Below are 26,635 nucleotides of genomic sequence, written 5' to 3'. Positions count from 1 at the left end.
CAACTCACAGCAATCCTATAGGACAGAGCAGAACTGCCCCATAGGGTTTCCAAGGCTGTAACCTGGTGGCGTAGTGGTTAAGAGCTACAGCTGCTAACCAGCAGGTCGGCAGTCTGAATCCACCAGGTGCTCCTTGGAAACTCTATGGGGCAGTTCCACTCTGTCCACTAGGGCCGCTATGAGTTGAAATTGACACGATGGCAACGGGTAATCTTTATGGAAGCAGACTGCCACATCTTTGTCCCGTGGAGCGGCTGGTGGGTTGGAACTGCCAACTTTTTGGCTAGCAGCCGAGTGCTTAACCACTGTGCCAGCAGGGTTCCTAATCAATATAATACATCATATTAATAAAATAAAGTAGAAGAAAAAAAAAACATGATCATCTCAATAGATGCAGAAAATTTTTTTTTTACAAAACCCAACAAATTTCATGAAAAAACTAGGAAAAAAAGAAAATTGCCTCAACCTGACAGGGAACATCTATGAAAAACCCACAGCTAAAATCACACTTAATGGTGAAAACTGAAATCGTATCTCCTAAGATTAGAAAAAAAGAAAAAGATGTCTTCTCTCATCACTTCTTTTAAACTTGTACTGGAGTTTCTAGCCAAGGAAGTTAGGCAAGAAAAAATAATAAAAGGCACACATACTGTAAAGGAAGCAATAAAACTATCTCTATTGGCAGTGACATGATCTTTTGTATAGACAGCCCTAAAGAATTCACACCAAAAAAAAAAAAACTACCAGCACTAATTTGAGTTCAGCAAGGTTGTAGTATACAGATCAATATGCGAAAATCAGGTTCTTTTTTATAAATGAACAACGAACAATCCAAAAATAAATTAATAAGACAATTTCATTTGAAATAACAGAATAAAGAATAATATGTTGCTGTTGTTGGTTGCCGTTGAGTCGATTCCAACTCATGGCAACCCCATGAGTACAGAGTAGAAATGTTCCATAGGGTTTTCAAGGCTGTGATCTTTCAGAAGCAAAAACAGGTCTATTTTCCAAGCAACCTCTGGGTGGGTTCATACTACCAACCTTTCAGCTAGTTGTTGAGTACTTAACCGCTTGTGCTACTCAGGGATTCCAAAGAATAATATACATATTAAGAAACTTAACCAAAGAAGTGCAAGACTTATACATGGAAAACTACAAATCATTGTTGAAAGAAATTTATTAAAGACCTAAATAAATGGAAAGGCACTTGTTAGTTTTTTTGGTTTTTAAGACATTGAAACTTTGAGGCAAATTTCAGAAAATGATTTGGTATGACAGAGAAATTAATTCACTGCTTTCACTGTTCTGAGCTTATTAGCTTACTAGCAAATAAAGAGATGTTTCCAAGTTCATATATTCCAACGTGAAGCAAAATGGAAACAAACATAAAAAAATCTGATTTGTTATGACTTCACTTTTGAAATCATCTCCGATATTTATTTCCCTTCAAGAGTCAGCCAGCATCTAAGATGCATCATTTGGTCTCAACCCACCTGGAGCAAAGGTGAATGAAGAACATCAAAGACACATGGTAATTATCAGCCCAAGAGACAGAAAGGGCCACATAAATCAGAGACTACATCAGCCTGAGACCAGAAGCACTAGACGGTGCCCAACTATAACGGATAACTGCCCTGACAGGGAACACAACAGAGAATCCCTGAAGGAGCAGGACAGCAGTGGCATGCAGACTTCAAATTCTCATAAAAAGACCAGACTTAATGGTCTGATTGAGATTAGAAGGACCCTCAGAGGGCATGGCCCCCAGACCTTCTGTTAGCCCAAGACTAGAACCATTCATTCCCAAAGCCAACTCTTCAGACAGGGATTGGACTGGACTATAAGATAGAGAATGGTACTGGTGAGGAGTGAGCTTCTTGGCTCAAGTAGACACATGAGACTATGTCAGCAGCTCCTGTCAGGAGAGGAGATGAGAAGGCAGAGGGGGACAGACGCTGCCTGAATGGACACAGGAATACAGGGTGGAGAGAAGGAGTGTGCTGTCTCATTAGGGGGAGAGCAATTAGGTGTATATAGCAAGGTGTATATAAATTTTTTTATGTGAGACTGACTTGATTTGTAAGCTTTCATTTAAAGCACAATAAAAACAAAAGAAGAAACCCACCCAAAAAAAAAGAGTCAACCAGCAAAGTTGATGCTGAAAATAAGAGTTTTTCAATATCTGCAGTAAAAATAAATTCAGATATTGTTTTCCTAATACTGATTCCAGAAATAACTAGATTTTATATTATTTAATGAGGATTAATGTAATACTGTAACACATTACCTCCCTTCTACAAGTTGTCATTTGATGTTCATTATAATTGGCTTAAAGGATTGATTATTAGCAAAGTTTGTAACAATCATCCAGCTTTATTATTGCAACTAGTAAACAACCATTTGAAATTATTAACACTATTTTGTTATATGTATTTTTATTATATATTATTAATACATAAAGAAAATATATATATAATATATATTAATAATTGCCACACTATAATGTGTACATATATGTAATATATAATACATTATAGTGTGGTGATTATGAATAAGCTGCTATAAACATTTGTATGCAGGCTTCTTCATAAACATATGTTTTCAATTCACTTGGGCAAACAGGCAATGAAGGATGTCAGACAATTGTTTCATGTTTACTTTAGGACAAGTCATTTTAATGGTGATTGGATTTCCTTAGCAACACATTAAGATTAGGTGCTCTCATTTTTTTGCTATTCTTTGTCGCAGTTACCATGGTAAATAAAATGCACAAATGCAGGCATTGAATTTGAGGACAAGATCTCAATTATAATGTGTCATCTACGTAAGTAAGAAAATGTTTACACTAATTGTTTTAAGTTATTACTTGAATGAGTTTAAAATTCTTGTAGAGATGGTTCTGAACCCCTGAGGATATGTTCACAGGTCCCCAGTTTCCCAGGATCCTCAATTTGTGAAGCACTGATTAGTACAAAGTTCTAAAACTGCTCTTCTTCCTAAAACTTTGGCTTTCTTCTTTCCTAAGCAACACTATTAGCCAGCATGGGGATATAAACTCATGCTCACATTATTATAATTAGGAAAATGGAAATGGCAAACCTAAAGAAACCAACAAGTTATAGATAAGTCCAATCAGATAAAACCCCAAACGCTTGAAAATTTCAATGAGAAGATCCTCCATCTCTTTATCGAAATAAAAAAATGAGCAGTGTTGAAGGCTTTTATTTTTGCCATCATGCATAAGGGAAAAGAAGAAAGTATGGATGGTGCTCTTCTGACTTATAGAGCAATTTTTAATGTATTTATTATTTGAGACTAACAAGTTTTCAATTCTAAATATTATCTAATTTCCTAATTTCCTTTGTGATTTCTTCTTTGAACCATTGACCATTTAATAGTATGTTGTTAAATTTCCACAGATTTGTAAATTTTTCAACCTTCATTTAATTGTGCTGGGAGAAGATACTCTGTATTATTTCAATCTTTTAAAATTTAATGACACATTTTTGGGGGCCTTATATATGGTCTGTCCTGAAGAATGATCCATACGCAGTGGAGAATGTGTTTACTGCTGTTGTTAGATGGAGTGTCCTATAGATGTCTGTTAAATCTAGTTGGTATATAGTGTTGCTCAACTCCTCTGTTTTCTTACTGATCTGTAGAGATGCTTAATCCATAATTGAAAGTGGTGTATTAAAGTAGCCAACTATTATTGTAGAACTGTACATTGCTTCCTTCAATTCTATCAATGTTTGCCTCTTATATTTTGGGGCTCTATTGTTTTTATTGTTAGGTGTATATATATTTGTAATTATTATGTCTTCCTGATGAATTGACCTTTTACCATTATAAAATGTATTCCATTTTCTCTTATAGTATTATTTGACTTAAAGCCTATTTTGTCTGATATTAATATAGCCACTCAGTTCACTTTTGTGTTTATTATTGGCATAGAATATTTTTCTCCATTTTTCGCTGCCAACCTATTTGTGTCTCTTGTAGATAACATATATTTGGATTTTTTTTTTAATCCATTCTGCCAATTGCAGCCTTTTGATAAAGGATTTATTTCTGTCATTTTGCTATTTGTTTTTGTATGTCTTATACCTTTTTTTGTCCCCCATGTCTCCCAATACTGTCTTCATTTGTCTTTAGTCGATTTTCTGTAGTGAATAATTTTGATTCCCTTGTTTCCTTTTCTGTATACATATATTTATGTGTGTAATTACCATGGAGATTGTACTTGACATTGTAAATTTAAAAGAATCTAGTTTGAATTAATATCAACTTCAGAAGCATGCAAAAAAAACTCTGTTCCTATACAGCTGTACCCTCCGTTTATGTTGTTTTTGTCACACATTACATCTTTGTACAGTACGTGTCCAGTAACATAAATTTATAAGTATTTTTAGGCATTTGTCTTTTAAATAATGTAGTACATAATAAGCAAGTTTGTTGTTATTGTTAGGTGCCATAGAGTCAGGTTCAACTCACAGTGACCCTATGTACTACAGAACAAAACACCTCCTGGTCCTGTGCCATCCTTGCAATCGCTGTTATGCTCGAGCCCATTGTTGCAGCCATTGTGTCAATCCATCTTGTTGAGGGTCTTCCTCTTTTTTGCTGACCCTCAAGTAAGTTTACAAACCAAAAATATAATAAAAGTGGCCATTATGTTTGCAATGAAGTTGCGTTTACCAGAGATCATTGTTTGTTCATATGGCTTTGAGTTACTGTCTAATGTCTTTTCATTTCAACCCGAAGGACCCCTTTACCTTTTCTTGTAGTGGTAACAGGCCCCCTCAGCATTTCTTTATATGGGAATGCCTTAATTTCAACCTTAATTTTGAAGAACAGTTTGTCAGATATAGAATTCTTGGTCAAGAGCTTCCCCCTTCCACCTTCTTTTTCTTTATTTTAGTTCTTTAAGTATGTCATCCCACTGCTTTTGGCCTCCATGGTTTCTGAGGAGAAGTCAATGCTTAATATTATTGAGAATCTCTTGTATGTGATGATTTGTTTCTCTCTTGCTGGTTTCAAGATTCTCTGTCTTTGGTTTTCAAGAATTTGACTGTAATGTGTCTCAATGTAAATATCTTTGGATTTATCCTATTTGGAGTTTGTTGAGCTTGAGTGTGTAAATTCCTATCATTCATCAAATTTGGGAAATTCTCAGCCATATTTCTTCAAATATTCTTTCTGTCCCTTTCTATCTCTTTTCTCCTTCTAGAACTCACATATTGGGTACATTGATCCACTTGATGGTGTCACACATGTTACTTTGGTTCTGTTCACTTTTCTTCATTCTTTTTTTTTTTTTTTTTCCTTTTTGCTCTTGAGACTCAATAATCTCAGTCATCTTATCTTCAAGTTTGCTGATTCTTCTACTTGCTCAAATCTGCTGTTCAACCCTTCCAGTGAATTTTTTTGCTTTGATTATTGAACTTCTCAGAGCCTATAATTCTGTTTGGTTTCTTTTTATTGTTTCTATCTCTTTATTGATATTCTCATTTTCTTCATGTATCATTTTCCTGATACATGAAGTTCTTTGTCCGTGTTTTCCTTTAGCTCTTTGAGGGTATTTAATACTGTCTTTTAAAGTCTTTGTCTAGTAAGTTTATTATCTGGGCTTCCACAAGGAAAAATGTGTCATTTCATTTTGTTCTTCTGAGTTAACCGTTCTTTCCATTTTCTTTGTATCCCTGTGATAGTTTGTTGAAACTGTAACATTAGAATATAATTTGATAATTCTGGAAATCAGATTCTTCCTCTTCTTCAATGTTTTCTGGGTTTTTGTATTGTTGAAGGCTGTAGTAATCCATTTGTTTAGTGACTTCCCCTCATTATTTTTTCAAAGACTGCCTTCCTAGTCATGTGGGGACACTGAATTCTCTGTTCTTTAGCTTGTGTTCAACTTGTTTTTTGACAGAGATTTCATTAAATACCAAGGGAGGGGGGAGGATTCTCCCAATATTTTCAGATTAGCTCTGTGATAGGGTACTCCAACATTTATTCAGGCTTGCACTGAGCCTAATGATCAACCTAAGGTGAAAGCATAGCATCTTTTCGGGTATTTTCTGAGCATGTGTCTTGCCCCATGAAATGCATGTGGCTTTATTTAATTTTTTTTTTATATAAATATCCCAATATATGCAGTGCTTTTGACTGCTCTAATTTCCTAAAGAAACTCTCTCTCTGTTTTCTTCTTCCAGTCCTTAGGCATTTATTGTATGCCTCAATAGCAATGTTTAGCCCAGGTGGCTTAGATGATTACAGTTTTCAGGCATTTCTTGCTGCTTTTCTCTTCTGCATATCTCTGAGATAGGCCAAACAGTGATAAGCACCTCATGTCAGTCCTTCAGGTTAGACCTCAGACAGATTAGAACAACACTCATCATATTTGCAAATAAAGTCTGCTTTGCCCTCTCCAGAACCAGAGATGAGGGTTCCTCTTTGAGAATGCACACTGCTAAAGCTTTAAGACTGCCACCTACCCTAGAGCAGTACTCAACATGAAGAGGCTCTCACTGTCCAAATATATGGTAATTTGAGCATCAGTGAAGATAATAACTGCAATGAATTGAAACACATCAAATTAGTTTAAATTCACAAGTTCATAATGAATTAAAAAAAAAAAACTCATTGTTCACTGGAGGTTGCTAGAAAATCAAATCATTATTTTGAGAACTGACCAAAAAGATAAACCAAGCACTTATACCACCTTTCCTATATGAACTATACCCCAGGTAACCAAATAGCTCATGAGGGAAATAATTCTTTTTAAAAGGAAAGCAGCTAATGAATAAAGAAAGAGTGATAGAAAAAGAATATCACCATTTCTGCAACCCTCAATGAATTAAAGCATCTCAACAAAGATCATCATTATTAACTGGTCACATCACAAAAGTAAAGACAATCAGGCAGTATGTTCCACCTGGGAAGGACATCACCACCTAGGAAGTATTCTTTCAAAAAATAATTTTTTTGAACCTAAATCTGATCCAGCCTGTAGATATAATTCACTTTCCAAGAAATACAGTGGGTAGGGGAACATGACAAACACCACCACAGGATCCAGTTGGCATATTCTTCAGGTAAACAACCTATTTCTTTAACAACTACAGTACAAGTTTAAAAAAACGAAAGTAGGAAGGACGAGAAGCCTGTAAACTTAACAAGACTTAGGAGTCATATCAACCAATTGCAACACATGGACCTTATCTGGATTCTGATTTGAACAAATAAACTATTTTAAAATATGAGACAAACAGGGAAAATTTGAACAGAGTCTAGGTATTTGGTGAAATTAAATACTCATTGTTATCTTTAGTTGGGCTAATGGTATTGTGGAGGTCCTAGATGGTACAAACGGTTAACACAACTTGGCCACTAATCAAAAGGTTGAAGGTTCAAGTCCACCTAGAGGGGCCTCGGAGGAAAGGTCTGGTGATTTACTTCTGGGAAATCAGCCATTGGAAACCCTATAGAGCAGACCTACTGTGACACACATAGGGTTGCCATGAGTCAGAGTCAAGTTCATGACAACTGTTTTTTTAATGGCATTGTGGTTTTGATTTAAGATAGAGTCTTTTTTCAGAGATACATACTGAAATATTTATGGATAAAATGATACATTTAGAATTTGCTTCACAGTATTCCAGAATGGGGGAGTGTATGGGGATACATACGAAACAAAATAACGTGGTACAGATGACTTAAAAACTGTTGAAGTCAGGTGATGGTTACATGATGTCTCATTATGCTATTATTGCTGCTTTTAAATTTTTTTGAAATTTTCTATAATAAAAATGTATGTTTTAAAAGGACAAATATTATATGATCCCACTTTTATGAAATATATAGAATAGGCAAATGCATAAGACAAAAGTTTGTTAGTGGTTATCAGAGGCTGGGGGGGAAGGGGATCCATTGCTTAAGGGGTACTGAGTTTCTATTTGGGGTGATGAGAAATTTGGGAAATAGATAGTGGTGAGGGTTGCATAGCATGGTGAATGTGATTAGTGTCACTGAATTGTATATTTGAAAATTGTTAGAATGACAAATGTTTTGTTATATATATTTTACCACAATAAAATCAAAGAAAATTAATAAAGAAAAAAAAAGATTGCCACCTAGCTGGAGGGGGTGCGGGGTGAGGGCACACAGACAACCAAGCTTTCTTACTATCCTGAAGTGGCTTTCTTCTTGATTCAGCACTTGCCTATTTGATGAAAATCTCGGACTGATTTCCAGAGTCCTGACAAAGTTGGTTCTGGGGAAACAGGAGCATGAAGTTGCGTATGCTGCCATCTTGTTTTAAATTATTCTTAAGGGAAAAGTATCTAGTTTGTCACCATTAAATGTAATCTCGGCTGTAGATTTTTGGTAGATGATCTTTATGAAGTTGAGGAAGTTCACCTCTATTCCTACATTGCTGAGAGTATTTATCATGTGCAGGTGGTAGATTTTGTCAAATGCTTTTTCTGCATCTGCTGATATGATCATATGATTTTTATGATTTTTCCTCCTTACTCTGTGGATGTAATTAATTGCATTTATTGATTTTCAAATATTGAACCAGCCTGGTATATGTGAAATAAATCTCACATGCTTGTGGTGTATAATTTTTTTATACATTGTTGGGTTTGACTTGCTAATATTTTGAAGTAGAATTGACAGCCTAGAAATAAACACATACATCTAAGGCAAATTGATTTTTGATAAGGATGATACAACCATTTATTGAGGAAAGAAGTGTCTTTTTAATGAACGGTGCAGAGACAACGGATTACATGCAAAAGTATAAATTTAGATCCCTACTTCACAACATAGACAAAAATTAATTCAAAATGAATCAAAAACCTTAAAGTTAGACCTAAAACAATAAAGTATAGTAGAAAGCATAGCTATAAATCTTCATGACCTTGGTTTTGGCAATGTTTTCTTAGGTATGACACAAAGAACACAAGCAGCAAAAGACAAGTTAGATACTTTGGACTTCATCAAAATTAGAAACTTTTCCACATCAAAGCACACTATCAAGAAAGTGAAGAGACAACCTACAGATTTAGAGAAAATATTTGGTATCCATATACGGATAAGAGCTTAATATCCATAATATGTAAAGGGATGCAACTCAACAAAAAGAGAAACTAACCAATTTAAAAATGAACAAAGGACGTGACTACATATTTCTCCAAAGAAGATATACAAATGGCCAATAAGCATAGGAAAGGTGATCAACATTATTAGCCATTAAAAAAAAAAACCCAAACCCATTGCCATGGAGACAATTCTGACCCATAGCAACCCTCAAAGACAGAGTAGAACTGCCCCATAGAGTTTCCAAGGAGCAGTTGGTGGATTCGAACTGTCAATCTTTTGGTTAGCAGCCATATCACTTAACCACTGTACCATCAGGCCCATTAGCCATTAGAAAAATACAAGTCAAACCACAATGAGATACCAGTTCACAACCACCAGGATGGCTATAATCAAAAGACACATAATAACAAGTGCTGGAGAAGATGTGGAGAAACCAAAACCCTCGTACATTGTTGATGAAAATGTGAAAGTGTGCATCCACAGGCTGCAGCAGTCTAACATTTCCTCAAAAGTTTAAGCATACAGTTACTATATGATCCAGCAATTCTACTCCTACATCCCAACCCCAGTGCCATCAAGTCAATTCAGACTCATAGCGACCCTATATACCTATATACTCAAAAATAAATATATACATATATACTCAAAAATAAATATGCCCATGCAAATCTTTGTACAAGAATGCCCATGGCAATATTATTATAACAGCCCAAAAGCGGAAATAACTGAAATGCCCATCAAGTGATGAATGCGTAAACAAAATGGGCTGTATCTGTATAAAGAAATATTATTTGGCAATAAAAGAATAAATTACTGATACATGCTATGACATGGGTAAACCTTAAAAATACCATGTTTAGTGAAAAATCCAGTCAAAGAAGATAACATATTGAAAAACTGCATTGATATAAAATATCCAGAATAGGCAAATCCATAGAGACAGAAAGTAGGTTAATGTGGTCTAGAGATGGAGGTCTTGGGGAGAAATGGTGGGTGATCGCTCATAGGTACACAGTTACTTTTTGTGGTAATGAAAATGTTCTAATATTGATATTGATTATGGCTACACAGCTCTGTGTATATACTAAAAACCATTGAAATGTACACTTTAAACAGGTGAATTGCATGGTATGTGAATCATATCTCAATAAAGCTGTTATATTTAAAATAAGCAATAGAGTCCAAAGTTTATTAGTGATTACCAGGGGGTAAGAAGGAGAGGGAAGAGCCAGTCATTCCTTACAGGTCACTGAGTTTCCACTAAGGGCGATGGAAAAATATGACATAGATAATGGTGATGGTTGCACAACGTGTTGAATGTAATTAATGTCACTGAATTATGCAGGTAAAAAATGATGAAATGGCAAATGTTATGGTCTACGTATTTTTATCACAATTAAAAAAACAGCTCTTAAATGGTGTCTGTTTAATCAATAAATAAATAAAACTAAAATATAATGTTAGAAATATGACAGTGGTAAGGTAACTCTCGGTAGGAGAATAGGGTAAGATTGACAGGGCACAAGGAAGACTTCAGGGGTGCTGAAAATGTTCCACCTCTTGATCTGGGTGATATTGTACAGCTGTTTGCCGTAATTCATTGGGTGATATATTTATGCTTTATAAGGTTTTCTGTATGTGTTATGCTTCACTTTAAAAAAAAATTAGTTTTAAATACTGACAATGAAATACCAGTACACACCCAACAGAATATCTACAGTTATCAAAACCAAAAGCTCTGACAATAGAAAGTTTTTTCAAAAGCTTCCAGCAAACTCACTTAGCACAATACATGATCTGAACAAGCATAAGGCTATTTATACTCTTTATCAGTCCCACTTAATGTGACTATCCACTCACTCTGTTGTGGAAATACTGTGTTTCATGGTGGAATGCTGCCCCAGAAATGCTGGAACAGTCGTAGAGGACATACATACAATTCCACATCAAAAAAAAATCAAAAATGCAAATTACAGCCAGCAATGCATGTTTACCATAGGGAATTGTTGACCTGAACCAGACAGCAGTAATAATGAACGCCCTATAGCTACATACATTGACATGAATGAACATCAAAATATAGTGCTGAGAAAAATAACCAAGTTACAGGGAATACGTCCATTATATAAGAATAATAAAAGGCAAAAATAGAGATTATATGGTTTATGCATATATGCTTAAGTGGTAAAACTGTAAAGAAAAACAAATGAATGTTACACAATAGTCAGCTTAGTGGGGGAGAAAAAGAAAGTGATCAGACAGAGGCACACAGTGGGCTTCCAAAAGATTGAGTCATATACCATGCAAGCTAATCATACACTACTTAAGCTAAGTGGTGGGCACATGAGAATGAGAATCACTTTATCATCATTCGCTAAACAGCACATATGTTTTACACACACTTTTTATGTAAGATACAGTTACCATAAAAATAAATAAATCCAGACCTCCCCACAGCAACACCCTGACAGATATACTGTATTGGCCCTATCTTGCTCCCTGGGTCACAGACAACATGGCAGTTGAAGGCAATGATTGTAATCGCTGACCTATTTTATTCTTTTCTTTTTACTTATTTTATGGAAAATGCTGTTTCTTCCATGAAGGCTGAGTTCAAATTAGAAATTGTGGACTCCATATCAAGGCAGGGCTATGCTCAAAGTTATGGCTGGGAATGACAGATCTAACTTACACCTCATCCGAGGAAAAAAATACCAACACTAGTGCCACCATGGATCCCACATGGTCACTCTGAATGCAGGCATCTCTGATACTGCTATGCTCTGATATTGCTACACTCAAGAGGGGACAGCTGGGAGGTTGGACAATTGCCCCATCTTTTCTCTAACTAGGAGGTCTGGGATTGAGTCCCAGGAGACACTCCATGTGAAAAGTCAACAGCCCATTCTGGCTCCTGTGCCTGAGATGTAGATCCAGTCCTGAGTTTTCAGTCTTTGCTGCTGCACAGAGGGAAGGGCTCTGCAACTCCAGCCATGTCTTCTTGGGGAGTCAAAAGGACAGTGCATCCAATCTCCATGGTAGTAGTGGAAGGGTCTGAGTCTGATCAGCATCTCCAGGTAAGAACTGAGGCATGAGGATGGGGATAGAGAGCAGAATCTACCTAAGCACACGTGCATACACAGACCATAGAGCTTATCCCTTCTTCCCCCTTGTCCTTCTTTCTTTCTTTCCTCCCTCTTTGCTGTTTCTTCCTGGCTCTTCTGATCACCATAAGGGGTACTGATCTCTCATATTCAGCAGGTCTCTAATGGTCCAGCCTGAGGTCATTGTGTAGAGTATGTCTCAGGCTACCCTCCTCCAATTCTCTTCATGGACTGGGACCCTAGCAACCGTGTAACGACATAGCACAGTTTGTCTGCAGTCCAATAGATCACGCGTGGTTCCCAGAATTATTCTCAGGCCCCACACCAGCTCAATACCCATAATTTATTCTTCTACATCTATATATAGTTTACCAAATCCAGTCATATCTTTTCTTGTTTTAAAACTTGAGCCAGTGAGTAACTATGTAAGATAGACTTGTTTATTCACATTATACGTTTAATAATACTTGGCTCTGATTATTATATTATCTGAACATCTGTTCCTGTGGTTTCCAGATGCCAAAACAAATGCTTTGCCACTTGTAGGTTTTAGTATAGTCATAGCCATTCAAAGGTGGTGGTGATAATGCTGACTATGATGATGACTTGATATACCTCACAATTTTCAAGCACAAACCTCAGACAGTGACCAGGATTCAATGACACAGGACAAGGCACCGCATTTTATTAATAACAATATTGAGTACTTATTATGTGCCAGCTATGTTCTAAAATATTTAACAATCATTGTCTAATTTGGTCCTCATAAACAATCTATAAAACAGACATTATTATTATTCCTTTTAAACAGATGTGGATACTGAAGCCCAGAAATCTTAAGTGATTTCCTCAAGGCAATACAGAAAGAAAGGGCAAGTCTGTCTGACTCCAGAGGGGATATTTTTAACCACTACACTCAACAAGCAGAGCCCTGGTGGCATAATGGTTAAGAACTCAGGCTACTAACCAAAAGGTGGGCAGTTCAAATTCACTAGTCGCTCCTTGGAAACTCTTTGGGGCAGTTCTACTCTGTCCTAAAGGGTCATTATGAGTTGGAAGCAACTAGACAGCAATGGTTCTGTTTCTTTTTTTTTTTTTTTTGGACACTCAACAAGCATGACATTAACACATGCAGCCCCAGACTGTTTGCTTCATTTCTTCCTTCACACCATCAGACAGAGAAGTTGGAATCTCTCATTTTGATTGCACATCACTGATCATGAAGAAACTTCAATTGATTCCAGCATTTTTCCCCTCAACAAACCTATGAGATAGGGTTATTATCTGCATCTTATAGATAAGGGAAAGAAGGCTCAACGGAGGTAAACAATGCTCACAGTAAAAAAGTAATGTAAGCAACAAAGCTGGAAAGCACATTGTCCAATGTTTTCCATTGGATCTTAAATTCCTGATTCACATTTGTCTTAGTCATCTACTGCTACTATAACAGAAATACCACAAGTGGGTGGCTTTAACAAAGAGATTTATTTTCTCACAGTCTAGTAGGCTAGAAGTCTAAATTCAGGGCAGCAGCTCTAGGGGAAGGCTTTCTCTCTCTATCAGCTCTGGAGGAAGGTCCTTATCAATCTTCCCCTGGATTAGGAGCTTCTCTGCACAAGAACCCCAGGTCCAAAGGACCACACTCTGCTCCGGGTGCTTCTTTCTTGGTGATATGACGTTCCCCCTCTCTGCTTACCTCCCTTTCCTTTTATCTCTTGGGGCACACATCAAGGAAACTCCCTTTACATTGGAGCAGGGATGTGACAATAGAAAGGGTGTTACAATACCACCCTAATCCTCTTTAACATAAAATTACAATCACAAAATGGAAGACAACCACGCAATACTGGGAGTCATGGCCTAACCAAGTTATCAAGTATTTTGGGGGGACACAGTTCAAACTATGACAATATTTCATCAACTACTAATAATAATGATGACTATTACTACACTTATTGAAGGACTGTCCTCGATATATATTATTCAATTATAACTTTATGACTCTATGAAATAGGTGCACGCACAGTGTAAAAATTAGGAAACAGACATCTGGATAAGTTAAATAATTAACCAGTGAATAAGGGGCAGAGAAGGGATTCTTATGATGAAAGCTCATGATCTAAAACCAAAGATACTGGTGTTGAATTTCAAGACAAAAATGAAAATGATGTACCTTTAATTCATAATTTTTTTTAAGAGTTTCAGTTTTTAAAGTTCTCATATTTACATTAACTCTTTGGAATGGCCTTTAAAGGCAAAAGGAGCCAGAGCACTCCAGCACAATTTGAGACCACTGAGTATGAGCTGGTTCCTCTCTGAGGGAGTGTTTCTTCCTACATCTCCTTCAATAAGCACAAAGACCACTCACAGGTAAACCATCAAAGGACCCAGTATTGTCCACTAAATCCTAGTATATGGATGATCCGAAAACAAGCTCCACAATAAGGTGATCTAGTTGAAATAGTTATTCTAAAGTTAAAAAAAAAAAAGGAATTAAATCTTGCATAAGTATTTCCAATAAAAACCTCAGTTCAGTCTCATTTAGGCAATCTACAGGGATAATTTTCTATTACAGGAATTAAGAACCTAAACTACACTTCCATCAAGATGCTTCACAGTCTTAATCCACACACTTCCTATTTGTACATATTTGCACACCTGGAGTTTTAGCCACATTACAGTGAATCACAGTAACCTCTTCAGGGAATAGAGAAAAACAGACCAAAGTGCTTGGCCTCTAATTTTTAGAGCCTGGTTTTGTTTAAGCAGAATTCTCCTCTGATTTCTCTACCTTACAAGGAAATTAGAAACAGAACCAGCATCTCTGACTTCTTCCTTCTGAGCTTCTCCAAGCAGCTGAAGCATCAGTCTCTCCTGTTTGGGCTCTTCCTGGGCATGTACCTGATCACGATGTTGGGGAACCTTCTCAACATCTTTGCCATCAGTTCTGACCCTCATCTCCACACCCCCATGTACTTCTTCTTGGCCAATCTGTCCTTCATTGATACCTGCTTCACCTGCACCATTGTCCCCAAGGTGTTAGTGAACATCCAGACACAGCATTACACCATCTCCTACACTGGGTGCCTGATGCAGATGTACTTCTTCATGGCATTCGCCCTGCTGGATGACTTTCTGTTGACGGTGATGGCATATGACTGCTATGTGGCCATTTGCCTTCCTCTCCACTACACCACAATCATGGGACCGAAACACTGCCTGCTGCTGATGGCTGCATCTTGGCTCTGCTCCCACTGCCTGGCCTTCTCACTTATCCTCCTGATGTCTCAATTCTCCTTCTGTGCCTCCCATTCCATCTCACACTTTTTCTGTGATCTCCCGCTCCTCAAGCTTGCTTGTTCTAACACCCATATCTTTCAGGTTATGATGTTCATTGAAACAGCCCTCTCAGGTGTGGTCCCTCTTACCTGTGTCCTGACATCTTATGTCCACATCATCCACACCATCTTCAAGGTCCCCTCTGCTGGGGGGAAGCAAAAAGTCTTCTCTACCTGTGGCTCTCACCTGACAGTGGTCACTCTCTTCTATGGAACTGTCTTTCTGGTCTATTTTCAGCCATCATCCTCCTACTCACCAAATACTGGAATAGTGGCATCTGTGATATACACAATAGTCACCCCCATGTTGAATCCCTTTATCTACAGCCTGAGGAACAAGGACATGAAGAGGGCTTTATGGAGACTCCTTGGCTGTGGAAAATGCTCTACTCCATAAAGAGTCCTTCACCAGGCAAGAAACCCAGCCTTTCTGAAATGCCTTCCTCCATAGACTTCTCCATTACAATTCTGAAAAGCTCAAATTCAAGGCAGGATGGATTCTGGGCATCACAAGCAGGTTTAACAAAAAGATGTTTTAAATGGCAGGACGGGAATATAAGCAACTGGCCAAGGACAGAGCTGCAGCCTGGAGAGAGGGAGTGGTCAGCAATCCTTACAGGGTGACTTAATTTAGTGGATATAGTTATCCAAGCAGATTCAATATAGAGAGTTAGAAAACACCAAAAGAATGAAATCTGACATTCTAACATGTCCCACCCATACACAAGAAACGCTAACACGTACTGGGAAGGGTCAAGTGCTTTAAGTTTCAGGGACCATCTCCAAGCCTAGCTTTGGAAGAAACTCACTCATAGGGATTTACTTCCACATGGAGAAGTCTTAACCAAGAAGATAGGTTATTTGCTGGAATTAGAGAGAAGGAATAACTGTAGAGGTAGAAAAGAGGTATCGATTGATGGAGGAGCTGATTCAGTATCACACAACTGGGATTAAATCTAAGCCTCTGGCAGTGAGTGTTCATTAGTTATCCCGACAAATATTTTACTCTTTAGTTTTTAAACTCTGATTTCTTTTGTTTGTCTCTATTGAAAAACAATACATGCTCATTATAGCTAATTTGTAAAAACACAACCGAATAGAAAAAGTGGAAATAATACTCACCATAACTGCATTTAATGACCACCACTATTAATATTCCACATCATTTCCCTCCTGTATTTTTCTAATTTCTTTTGTCTTTTACTTTATTGAGAAAATTCTATAGGTACATTTTTTTTCCCCCTTAATCCTATAGCATGAGTTCTCTATATTAACTCTTCATGAACATTTGGTTTCTTAAGATTACATTAGAAGTAATATTCATTATCACTGGATGGTTAGGTTATTTCTAAACTTTCACTATTATAGATAAAATATATGTATACATTGAAAATCTCCAAAACACATTATTTTTATATTTTTAGCTTGCTTCCTGAAACATGTTTTCAAAACTAGAATGTCTAAGTACAACCTTCTTAGGGCTCCTTATGATACTATCAGAGTACCCAAACAAGAGTGCCTATTGCTCTGCAGCCTCTTTAGAATTTTATATTGATATTTGCCCCTTAATTGTAGCTTATATCATAATCAAAATGTATCTTATTGCTCTAGTTTTATTTTCTATGGTTATTGTAAGGGCCACCTTGTCCCTAACGGTGTTAACCAATATTTTACTCAATAATTAGTTATCCATGTCATGTGCCCATTATCTACAGGGATTTTTTTTATTGATTTACATAAGCTTTTTGTATATTAAAGCTATCATATCCTTGTCTGCTTTGTTTTACCGATTAGGCTAGGCTAGGCTAGGCCCATGCCTAGGAACTTCTGTAGACTTAATTTCCTGCTCCACCTGGCAGGTATATCTTCAATTCTAGGGGCCATTAATTTTATTACTACTCTTATTAATATAAAACCCCCAGCCATATCTCAACATCAAACATCTCTATACATCTGATCTGTCCTAGTAGCAGCTGTACTTCTTCTTCTGTCACTACCAGTCTTAGGAGCAGAAATTACTAACTGACTGTAATCTTAATGCTACCTTCTTTGACCCAGCAGGAGGAGATCCTATCCTATACCAACATCTATTCTGATTTTTTGGACATCCAGAAGTTTATATCTTTATTCTTCCAGGTTTTATCATGATTTCACACATTGTTACATATTACTGAGGAAAAAAAGAATGATTCGGGTACATGGGAATAGTATGAGCTATAATATCAATTGGATCCCTAGGCTTCATCATATGGGCCCAACCCTGTGTTCACTGTTGGCATAGATGTGGATACCTGAGCCTATTTTACATCAGCTACAATAAACATCCCCATCCCAAGAGGTGTAAAAATATTCAGCTGACTAGCCACTCTTCACAGTGACATTAAATGATCACCGGCCATACTCTGAGCATTAGGCTTGATTTTCCAATTTACAGCAGGAGGCTTAACAGGCATTGAACTTGCCAATTCTTCACTGAACATTGTCCTACATGACACTTATTATGTCGTAGCACATTTCCACTATGTGCTATCTATAGGTGCAGTCTTTGCTATTATGGGAGGGTTTGTTCAGTGACTCCCCCTATTTTCAGGATACACACTAAATTCTACATAAGCCAAAATTCATTTTACAGTTACATTTGTTGGTGTTAACCTAACATTTTTCCCCCAACATTTCCTTGGTCTATCAGGCATACCACGCTGATATTCTGAATTACCCAGATGCTTATACTACATGGAATGCTGTTTCTTCTATAGGACCATTCATTTCCCTCACAGCAGTTATCCCAATAATTTTCATAATCTGAGAAGCATCCTCTTCCAAACGTGAGGTGTCAATAGTTGAGCTTGTAACAACTAATATTGAATGATTCAACAACTGTTTACCTCCATACCACACATTTGAAGAACCAGCTTATGTCAAAATTTAACATAAGAAAGGAAGGAATCGAACCCCCAGCAATTGGTTTCACGCCAACTTTATAGCCTTTATGACTTTCTCAATAAGTTATGTGTTAGTAAAATAATTACATAACCTTGTCGAAGTTAACTTATAGTTTGAAACCCTTTATACCTCTATGGCATATCCATTTCAACTAGGATTTCAAGATGCTACATCACCCATTATGACGAACTTCTTCACTTTCATGACCACATCCTTATAATCATTTTGCTTATTAGTTCTTTAGTCCAATACATTAGTTCATTAATGCCCACCACTAAACTAACGAACGCTAGTACAACAAATGCTCAGGAAGTACAAACAACTTGAACAATTCTCCCAGCCATTATCCTTATCTTAATTGCCCCATCTTCCCTGTGTATTCTTTATGTAGTTGATGAAATAACCTATTACTAACAGTAAAAACTATAAGTCACCAATAATACTGAAGCTACGAATACACTGACCATGAAGATTTAAGTTTTGACTTCTACATAATTCCTACTGATGATCTTAAACCCCGAGAGCTACAATTGCTAGACATTGACAACTGAGTAGTTTTACCAACAGAAATACCTATTCGAATACTGATTTCATCAGAAGAAGTTTTACGTTCATGAGCAGTCCCATCATTAGGTTTAAAAACAGATGCAATTCCAGGACGGCTAAACCAGGCGACACTAACATCAACATGACCAGGCCTATTTTACAGTCAATTCTCCATAATCTGTGGATCCAATCATAGCTTTATGCCTGTCGTATTAGAATTAGTCCCACTTAAACATTTTGAGGACTGATCAACATCTTTACTCTAAGTCACTGAGAAGCTATAGTAGCATTAACCTCTTAAGTTAAAGCCTGGGAGCTCTACCTCCCCTCAGTGAATGCCACAACTAGATACAGCACCATGACTCATCACAATTATTTCCATAATTATTACCCTATTTATCTTGCTACAAATTAAGTATCTAAAATTACTTATCCACTAAACCCACCACCAAAAGTGTGTAACACAACTACACACTCAACCCCTTGAGAAACAAAATGAAAGAGAGTCTATTTGCCTTTTCCGTTACTCCCACAATAATAGGTATCCCTATGGTCCTTCTGGAAACCCTGGTGGCGTAGGGGTTAAGAGCTAAGGCTGCTAACCAAAAGCTTGGCGGTTCGAATCCACCAGGCACTCCTTGGAAACCCTATGGGGCAGTTCTGTAGTGTCCTATAGCCTCGCTATGAGTCAGAATCCACTCAATGACAAAGGGTTTGGGTTTTTTTGCTTGTTTGTTTTTTATTGTCCTTCTAATCATTGCATTCCCATCAATATTACTACCATCCCCCAACCGACTAATCAACAGCCAGCTAACTGCAATTCAAAAATGACTAGTCCAATTAATTCTTAAACAAATAATGTCAATCCATAGTATGAAAAGGCGAACAAGATCCCTTATATTAATCCCCCTAATTCTATTCATTGGATCAACAAGCCTATTAGGCCTCTTGCGCCACTCCTTCACTCCTACCACCCAATTATCAATAAACCTACGTATAGCTATTCCCTTATGAGCCAGGGCAGTAGTGACCAGTTTCTGACATAAAACTAAAGCTTCACTAGGCTACTGTCTTCCACAAGGTACACCAGTCATAGTAATTCCAATACTTGTTATCATTGAAACTATCAGCGTCTTTATCCAACCAATAGTCCTAGCAGTCCGAATCACAGCCACCATTACAGCAGGCCATTTACTTATTCACCTCATTGGAGGAGGCACATTAGCCCTACTATCAATTAGCCCAACAACAGCCGTAATTATCTTCATCATTCTAATTCTACTAACAATTTTAGAATTCGCAGTAGCACTTATCCAGGCATATATATGTATTTACTCTTCTAGTTAGCCTGTATTTACATGACAACACCTAATGACACACCAAACACACACCTAACATGTGGGTAACCCAAGCACCTGACCTCTTACTGGAGCCCTATCTTCCCTACTTATAACTTCCAGTTTAATTATATGATTCTACTACCACTCAGCCACCATTTTATCTCTAGTCCTTGAAGCTGGACCAATAAACAATATCATGATACATGATGGAAAAATTTGGAAACAGTGATGATGTTGCACAACATTAGGAACATAATTAATGTCAATGAATTTACATGTCAAAAATGTTGAAATGGCAAAGAAATTGGAGCTGTCAAGGATTTCATTCTTCTTGGATCAACAACCAATGCCCATGGAAGCAGCAGTCAAATAATCAAATGACATGTTGCACTGGGCAAATTTGCTGCAAAAGACCTCTTTAAAGTATTAAAAAGCAAAGATGTCACTTTGATGATTAAGGTGAACCTGAACCAAGCCATGGTATTTTCAATTGTCTCATATGCATGCAAAATCTGGACAATGAAAAAGGAAGATCAAAGACAAATTGACACATTCAAATTGTGGTGCTGGCAAAGAATACTGACTATACCATGGACTGCCAGAAGAATGAACAAATCTATTTTGGAAGAAGTAGGAATTATAGCCAGAATGCTCCTTAGAGGCGAGGATAATGAGACTTCATGTCACTTACTTTGGATATGTCATCAGGAGGGACAAATCACTGGAGAAAGATATCATGCTTGGTAAAGTGGGGGGTCATGGAAAAAGAGCGAGACCCTCAATGAGATGGACTGACACAGTGGCTGCAAAAATGGGCTCAAACATTGCAACGGTTGTGAGAATGGTGCAGGACCTGACAAATGTTTCATTCTGCTATATATAAGGTTGCAATGAGTTAGAGCTCACTCAAAAAAAACAAAACCAAACCCAGTGCCATCGATTCCGACTCACAGCGACCCTATAGGACAGAGTAGAACTACTCCATAGAGTTTCCAAGGAGCGCCTGGCAGATTCGAACTGCCAACCCTTTGGTTAGCAGCCATAGCACTTATCCACTATGCCACCAGGGTGTCCACTGACTCAAAAGCACCTAACAATAACAACCAAACCCAAAACCAAACCCACTGCCATTGAGTCGATTCCGACTCATAGCAACCCTATAGGACAGAGTAGAACTGCCCCATAGAGTTTCCAAGGAGCACCTGGCGGATTCGAACCGCCGACCTTTTGGTTAGCAGCTGTAGCACTTAACCACTACCCCACCAGGGTTTCCAGTGACTCAAAAGCACCTAACAATAACAACAGGCACCAGTATTTATTAGTGGTTATCACAGGTGGGGGAGGGGGTAAAGAAAGAGGCTTTGATTAGGGGGCGCTGAGCTTCTGCTAAGGGTGATGGAAAAATTTGGAAACAGATAGTGATGATGTTGCACAACATGATGAACATAATTAATGTCACTGAATTTACATGTCAAAAATGTTGAAATGGCAAATGTTTTGTTTTATATGTTTATATTTATATATATATATACACACACATACATATATATATGTATATACACATATGTGTATGTATACCTACATATACAACTATATATATATATCAAGTCTGTTTCAACTCATAGCAACCTTACATACAACAGAACAAAACACTGCCCAGTCCTGCACCATCTTCACAATCATTGCTGTGTTTGAACTCATTGTTGCAGCCGCTGTGTCAATTCCTCTCGTTGAGGGTCTTCCTCTTTTTCACTGACCTTGTACTTTACCAAGCATGATGTCCTTCTCCAGGGACTGATCCCTCCTAATGACATATCCAAAGTACATAAGACAAAGTCTCATCATCCCTTTTGTATGTGACATTTGAAGGCAACAATTGTGACCTTTAATCTGTTTTTTCCTTTTACTTCTTTTCTAGAACATATCATGTTTCATTCATGAAGACTGGGCTCTAATTAGAAAGTGTGGTCTTCATGACAGAGAAGGGTCATGCTCAGAGTTAGGGATAGGGAAGAGAATTCAACTTGCATCTTACCCAAAGGAAAAAAATTCCAGCAGTTGTACCATTATGGATCCCACCCCTGGTCACTCTGAATGTAATCATCTGTGAAACTGTTGAGGCTCAAGGGGCCACAGCCTACTGGAGACAACAGGAGGTTCCACAGTTGCTCCATCTTGTGTCTAACTTAGAGGCCTGGGATTGGGTCCCAGGAGACACTACATGTGAAAAGCCAAAAGCTCCTCCTGGCTCCTGAGCCTGAGGTCAGGTACTGCCAGTCCTGAGTCTTCAATCTATGCTGCCGTTACAGAGAGAGAAATTCTCTGTGGTTACAATTATGTCTTTTTGGGGAGCCAAAGGGGCAGCGAATAGAATCTTCTTGGTGATGATTTCAGGGTCTGAAGCTGTCCAGCATCTCCAGGTAAGAATAGAGACATGAGGATGAAGGGGACAGAGAGAACAGTATTTCTCAAGCACACACATACACACACACCACAACACTCTCACACACATATACTTCCTTTCTCCCTCTCAATCATTTCCTTAATCTTCTGATCACTATAAGAAGTCCCTAGCTCTGGTGTTCATCATGCTCTGAGGTCATTGTGGAGAGAGAGTCTCAGACCAGCCTTCTTCATGTCCATGTCCCTTCAGAGACCAGGACCTAGAACCTGTGCAACTACACGGCACAATTCACCCTCAGTCCACTTGGATGGAGGTGGTTCTCAGAATCACTCTCAGCTATCACCTTAGGTCAATACCAATAATTTACTTCTCTGTATATACTTACAGTTTACTGAGCCTGTTAACATTATTTCTTCTTCTTTTTTTTTAATCTGAATAAGTAAATAATTTTTTAAGATAAACTTATGTACACACGTTTTACAGTTAATGATACTGGGGATATGTGTCAGTAGACGCCAAAGCACATGATCTTAAAACCGAGGATATTGATGATAAGGTTGATGATAAAAATGAAAATGTGGCCTTTATTGATGAAGTGCTTTTAAGTTTATGAAGTTCTCATATTCACAATAACTCAAAGGGTCTTCAAAGGCAGAAGTGGCAGAGCACTCCCAGCACACTTAGAGACTCCTCTGTCTCAGCTGGATGCTCTCTGAAGAAATTATTTCTTCTTTTATCTCCCTTAGGACACATGCACACACTTACACAGAGACACTCAGAGAATCCAGTGCTGCCCATGTAATCCTAGTATTTGCATGATCCCAAAATGAATGCCACAATAAAGTGCTGAGGTTAATACAGTTATTCCAAAGCCATAGAAAGAAGAAATTAAAACTTGGGGTTTATTCCAGGTGAACGCCAATTCAGTCTCATTCAGGCAATCTACGGGGACAACTTTCCTTATTACAAGAATCTAGAACTCAGGCTACACCCCCACCAAAATGCCTCATATATTTGTACATATTTGCACATCTGCCAATATAGCTACTAGTAAATCTCAATGATCTCCCCAGCGAATAGGGACAAACAGACCCAAATCCTTGGACTCAGTGACTTTTAGAGCTTGGCTCTATTTAAGCAGGATTCTCCATTAATTTCTCTACATTAGAAACCAAACCAAAGCAGCATTTCTGACTTCCTTCTTCTGGGCTTCTCTGAGCAGCCAGAGAAGCAGCCTCTTCTGTTTGGGCTCTTTCTGGGCATGTACCTGGTGACGATTTTGGGAAACCTGCTCATCATCCTGGCCATCAGCTTTGACACACACCTCCATACACTCATGTACTTCTTCCTGGCCAACCTGTCCTTCGTCGATACCTGCTTCACATGCACCACTGTCCCCAAGGTGTTGGTGAACATCCAGACACAGCATCACACCATCTCCTACACTGGTTGCCTGGTGCAGATGCACTTCTTCATGGCATTGACCCTGCAGGATGACTTCCTGCTGGCCATGACGGCATCTGACCGCTACGTGGCCATCTGCCTTCCTCTCCACTACACTACAATCATGCAGCCCTAATGCTGCCTGCTGCTCATAGCCACATCCTGGCTCTGCTCTCAACTCCTGACCTTTTCATTCACTCTCCTAATGGCTCAGTTCTCTTTTTGTGCCTCTCACTCAATCCCACACTTTTTCTGTGATCTTCTCCCACTCTTCAAGCTTGCCTGTTCAGACACTCGTATCTTTCAGGCTATGATGTTCATTGAAGCAGCCCTCTCAGGTGTGGTCCCTCTCACCTGTGTACTGGTCTCTTATGCCCACATCATCCACACCATTCTCAGGGTCTCCTCTGCTGGCGGAAAGCACAAAGTCTTTTCTACTTGTGGATCTCATCTAACAGTGGTCACTCTCTTCTATGGGACACTCTTTCTCGTCTATTTTCAGCCATCATCTTCCTACTCAGCAGATACTGGAATGTTGGCGTCTGTGATATACACGATGGTCACCCCCATGTTGAACCCCTTTATCTACAGCCTGAGGAACAGGGACATGAGGGATGCTTTGTGGGAACTCCTTGGCTGGGGAAAATGCTATACTCTATAAAGAGTCCTTCCCTGAAGTACAGGCCCAGGCTTTCAACATACCTTTCTCCCTGGACTTTTTCCTTATATATTTGAAAGGCTCACATTCAAAGCAGGATGGATGTTGAGTATCACAAGCAGGTCCAACAAAATGAAGGCTCTGACTTAGCAAGACAGGAATAGAAGCAACTCACCAAGGACAGAGTTACAGCCGGAGGGAGGGACTGGCCAGTGATCCCTACAAGATGACTTGATTTAGTAGGATAAGTATCCAAGAAAATTTAATCTAGAGAGTGGGGAAACAACAAAATAATGACATCAGACAAAACTTGGGTTCTAGGGGGAAGCCCCATAGCAGCACAGGATAGGACTATAACATCGTTCCAATGACAAGAAATGCTGTCAAAACTGGGAATATATCAGGAACTTAGTCAAGTGCACTGGGATTCAGGGACCAATTCCAATCAGAGCCTTGGGGGAAACTCATTCATAGGGATTGGCCTCAACATGGAGAATGTGGTACCAAGCAGGCAGCTTGTGTGTGTTCCTTGAGAGCAAGAATAATTTAATAATGAAAAAAAATTTTAATCCCTCCTTTAAAAGAAATGACTGTAAATATTTTATTCAAAACCTATAGTCCTTTCCTGTATGCATTTATTTTATATTGTTAAGATGATGACTTTTCACTCAATCATATGATTGTTTTGTGTACTATTATTAAAAACCTTCATAAACATTTTCATAATCAACATTACATTAAGGTATATAATATTAATTATGCAAATCATGCCATAATTTCTATAACCATGTTACCATTTGGATGATTAGATTTTTAATAATTTTTACTTTTATAAATTTTTATGAATAAACCATGTATATAAGTTTTCTCCCCTTACAATAAATTCTTGGAAGTGGAGATGCTGAGCAGAACATTTTGAAGATTCATGATATATGCTGCCAAAATATTTTATAAAGCTGTTAATGATTTGCATTCCAACCAACTGTCTGTGAGAGTGCTCTTTTCTCTTCATCCTTCCTGTACTTTGTTCGTTTGTTTTACTTAATCGTTGTTGGTACAATAAGCTAAAAGCAGTACTTTTTTTAATTTGAATTTCTTTGATTACTAGCTGATTATTTCTTAGGTCTGCTAATCAATTTTATACTCTTCTGTCACTCATTTTTCACATCATTTGACTGTTTAAGGGTTTGTATAAATCTTTTATATTAAAAATTTAAACATTATTCTATCTTATATGCAGTCAAAAAGTTTCCCCAACTACCTCTTCACCTCTTATTAACAAAAAAGTGAACTTTTTAAAAAAGAACAAACTTGCTTTTTTGTCATAACCAAAACAAAATCCTTTGCTGTCGAGTGAATTCTGACTCCTAGCGACCCTGTAAGGCAGAGTAGAACTGCCCCATAGAGTTTCCAAGGACAGCTTGGTGGATTTGAACTGCTGACCTTTTGGTTAGCAGCCGTAGCTCTTAACCACTACACCACCAGAGTTTCCTTTTTGACATAAATAAGTTTTAAATTTACACACTATTAAGCCAATAATCTTCTTCATGTTTGGTGTTGTAACTAGAAAATCATTCTCTATGCAGAGTCCATATGTATAGTCTTTTTTTTTTTTTCATTTTCTTATAGTGTGCTATTTTTTTAACATCAGTTTTATTGAGATATAAATCACATATGATCAAGTGTAAAATTCAGTGGTTTTTAGTGTATTGTATTATTTTTTAATAAAACAATCTATTACTTTTAGAAAG

The 26,635-nt window shown here is 37.8% G+C and overlaps 1 protein-coding gene and 3 pseudogenes across 1 annotated transcript; all 4 read left to right on the top strand.

The window, feature by feature from the left end:
• The first annotated feature begins 12,101 nt into the window (after positions 1 to 12,101).
• Positions 12,102 to 15,947, top strand: LOC100660666 (olfactory receptor 1G1-like). Its single transcript, XM_010587998.3, has 2 exons — positions 12,102 to 12,185; positions 14,961 to 15,947. Exons 1-2 carry the CDS (start codon positions 12,102 to 12,104, stop codon positions 15,945 to 15,947), a joined length of 1,071 nt encoding a protein of 356 aa, XP_010586300.2.
• A 2,501-nt stretch (positions 15,948 to 18,448) lies between these two features.
• Positions 18,449 to 19,489, top strand: LOC135232440 (cytochrome c oxidase subunit 2-like; annotated as a pseudogene).
• A 45-nt stretch (positions 19,490 to 19,534) lies between these two features.
• On the top strand, positions 19,535 to 20,476 carry LOC135232441 (ATP synthase subunit a-like; annotated as a pseudogene).
• A 3,483-nt stretch (positions 20,477 to 23,959) lies between these two features.
• Positions 23,960 to 25,536, top strand: LOC100660376 (olfactory receptor 1G1-like; annotated as a pseudogene).
• The last annotated feature ends 1,099 nt before the right edge of the window (positions 25,537 to 26,635 follow it).

This window comes from Loxodonta africana, chromosome 9 (genome assembly GCF_030014295.1).
Source record: "Loxodonta africana isolate mLoxAfr1 chromosome 9, mLoxAfr1.hap2, whole genome shotgun sequence".
NCBI lineage: Eukaryota > Metazoa > Chordata > Mammalia > Proboscidea > Elephantidae > Loxodonta > Loxodonta africana.
This window is presented reverse-complemented; position numbering and strand designations above follow the sequence as displayed.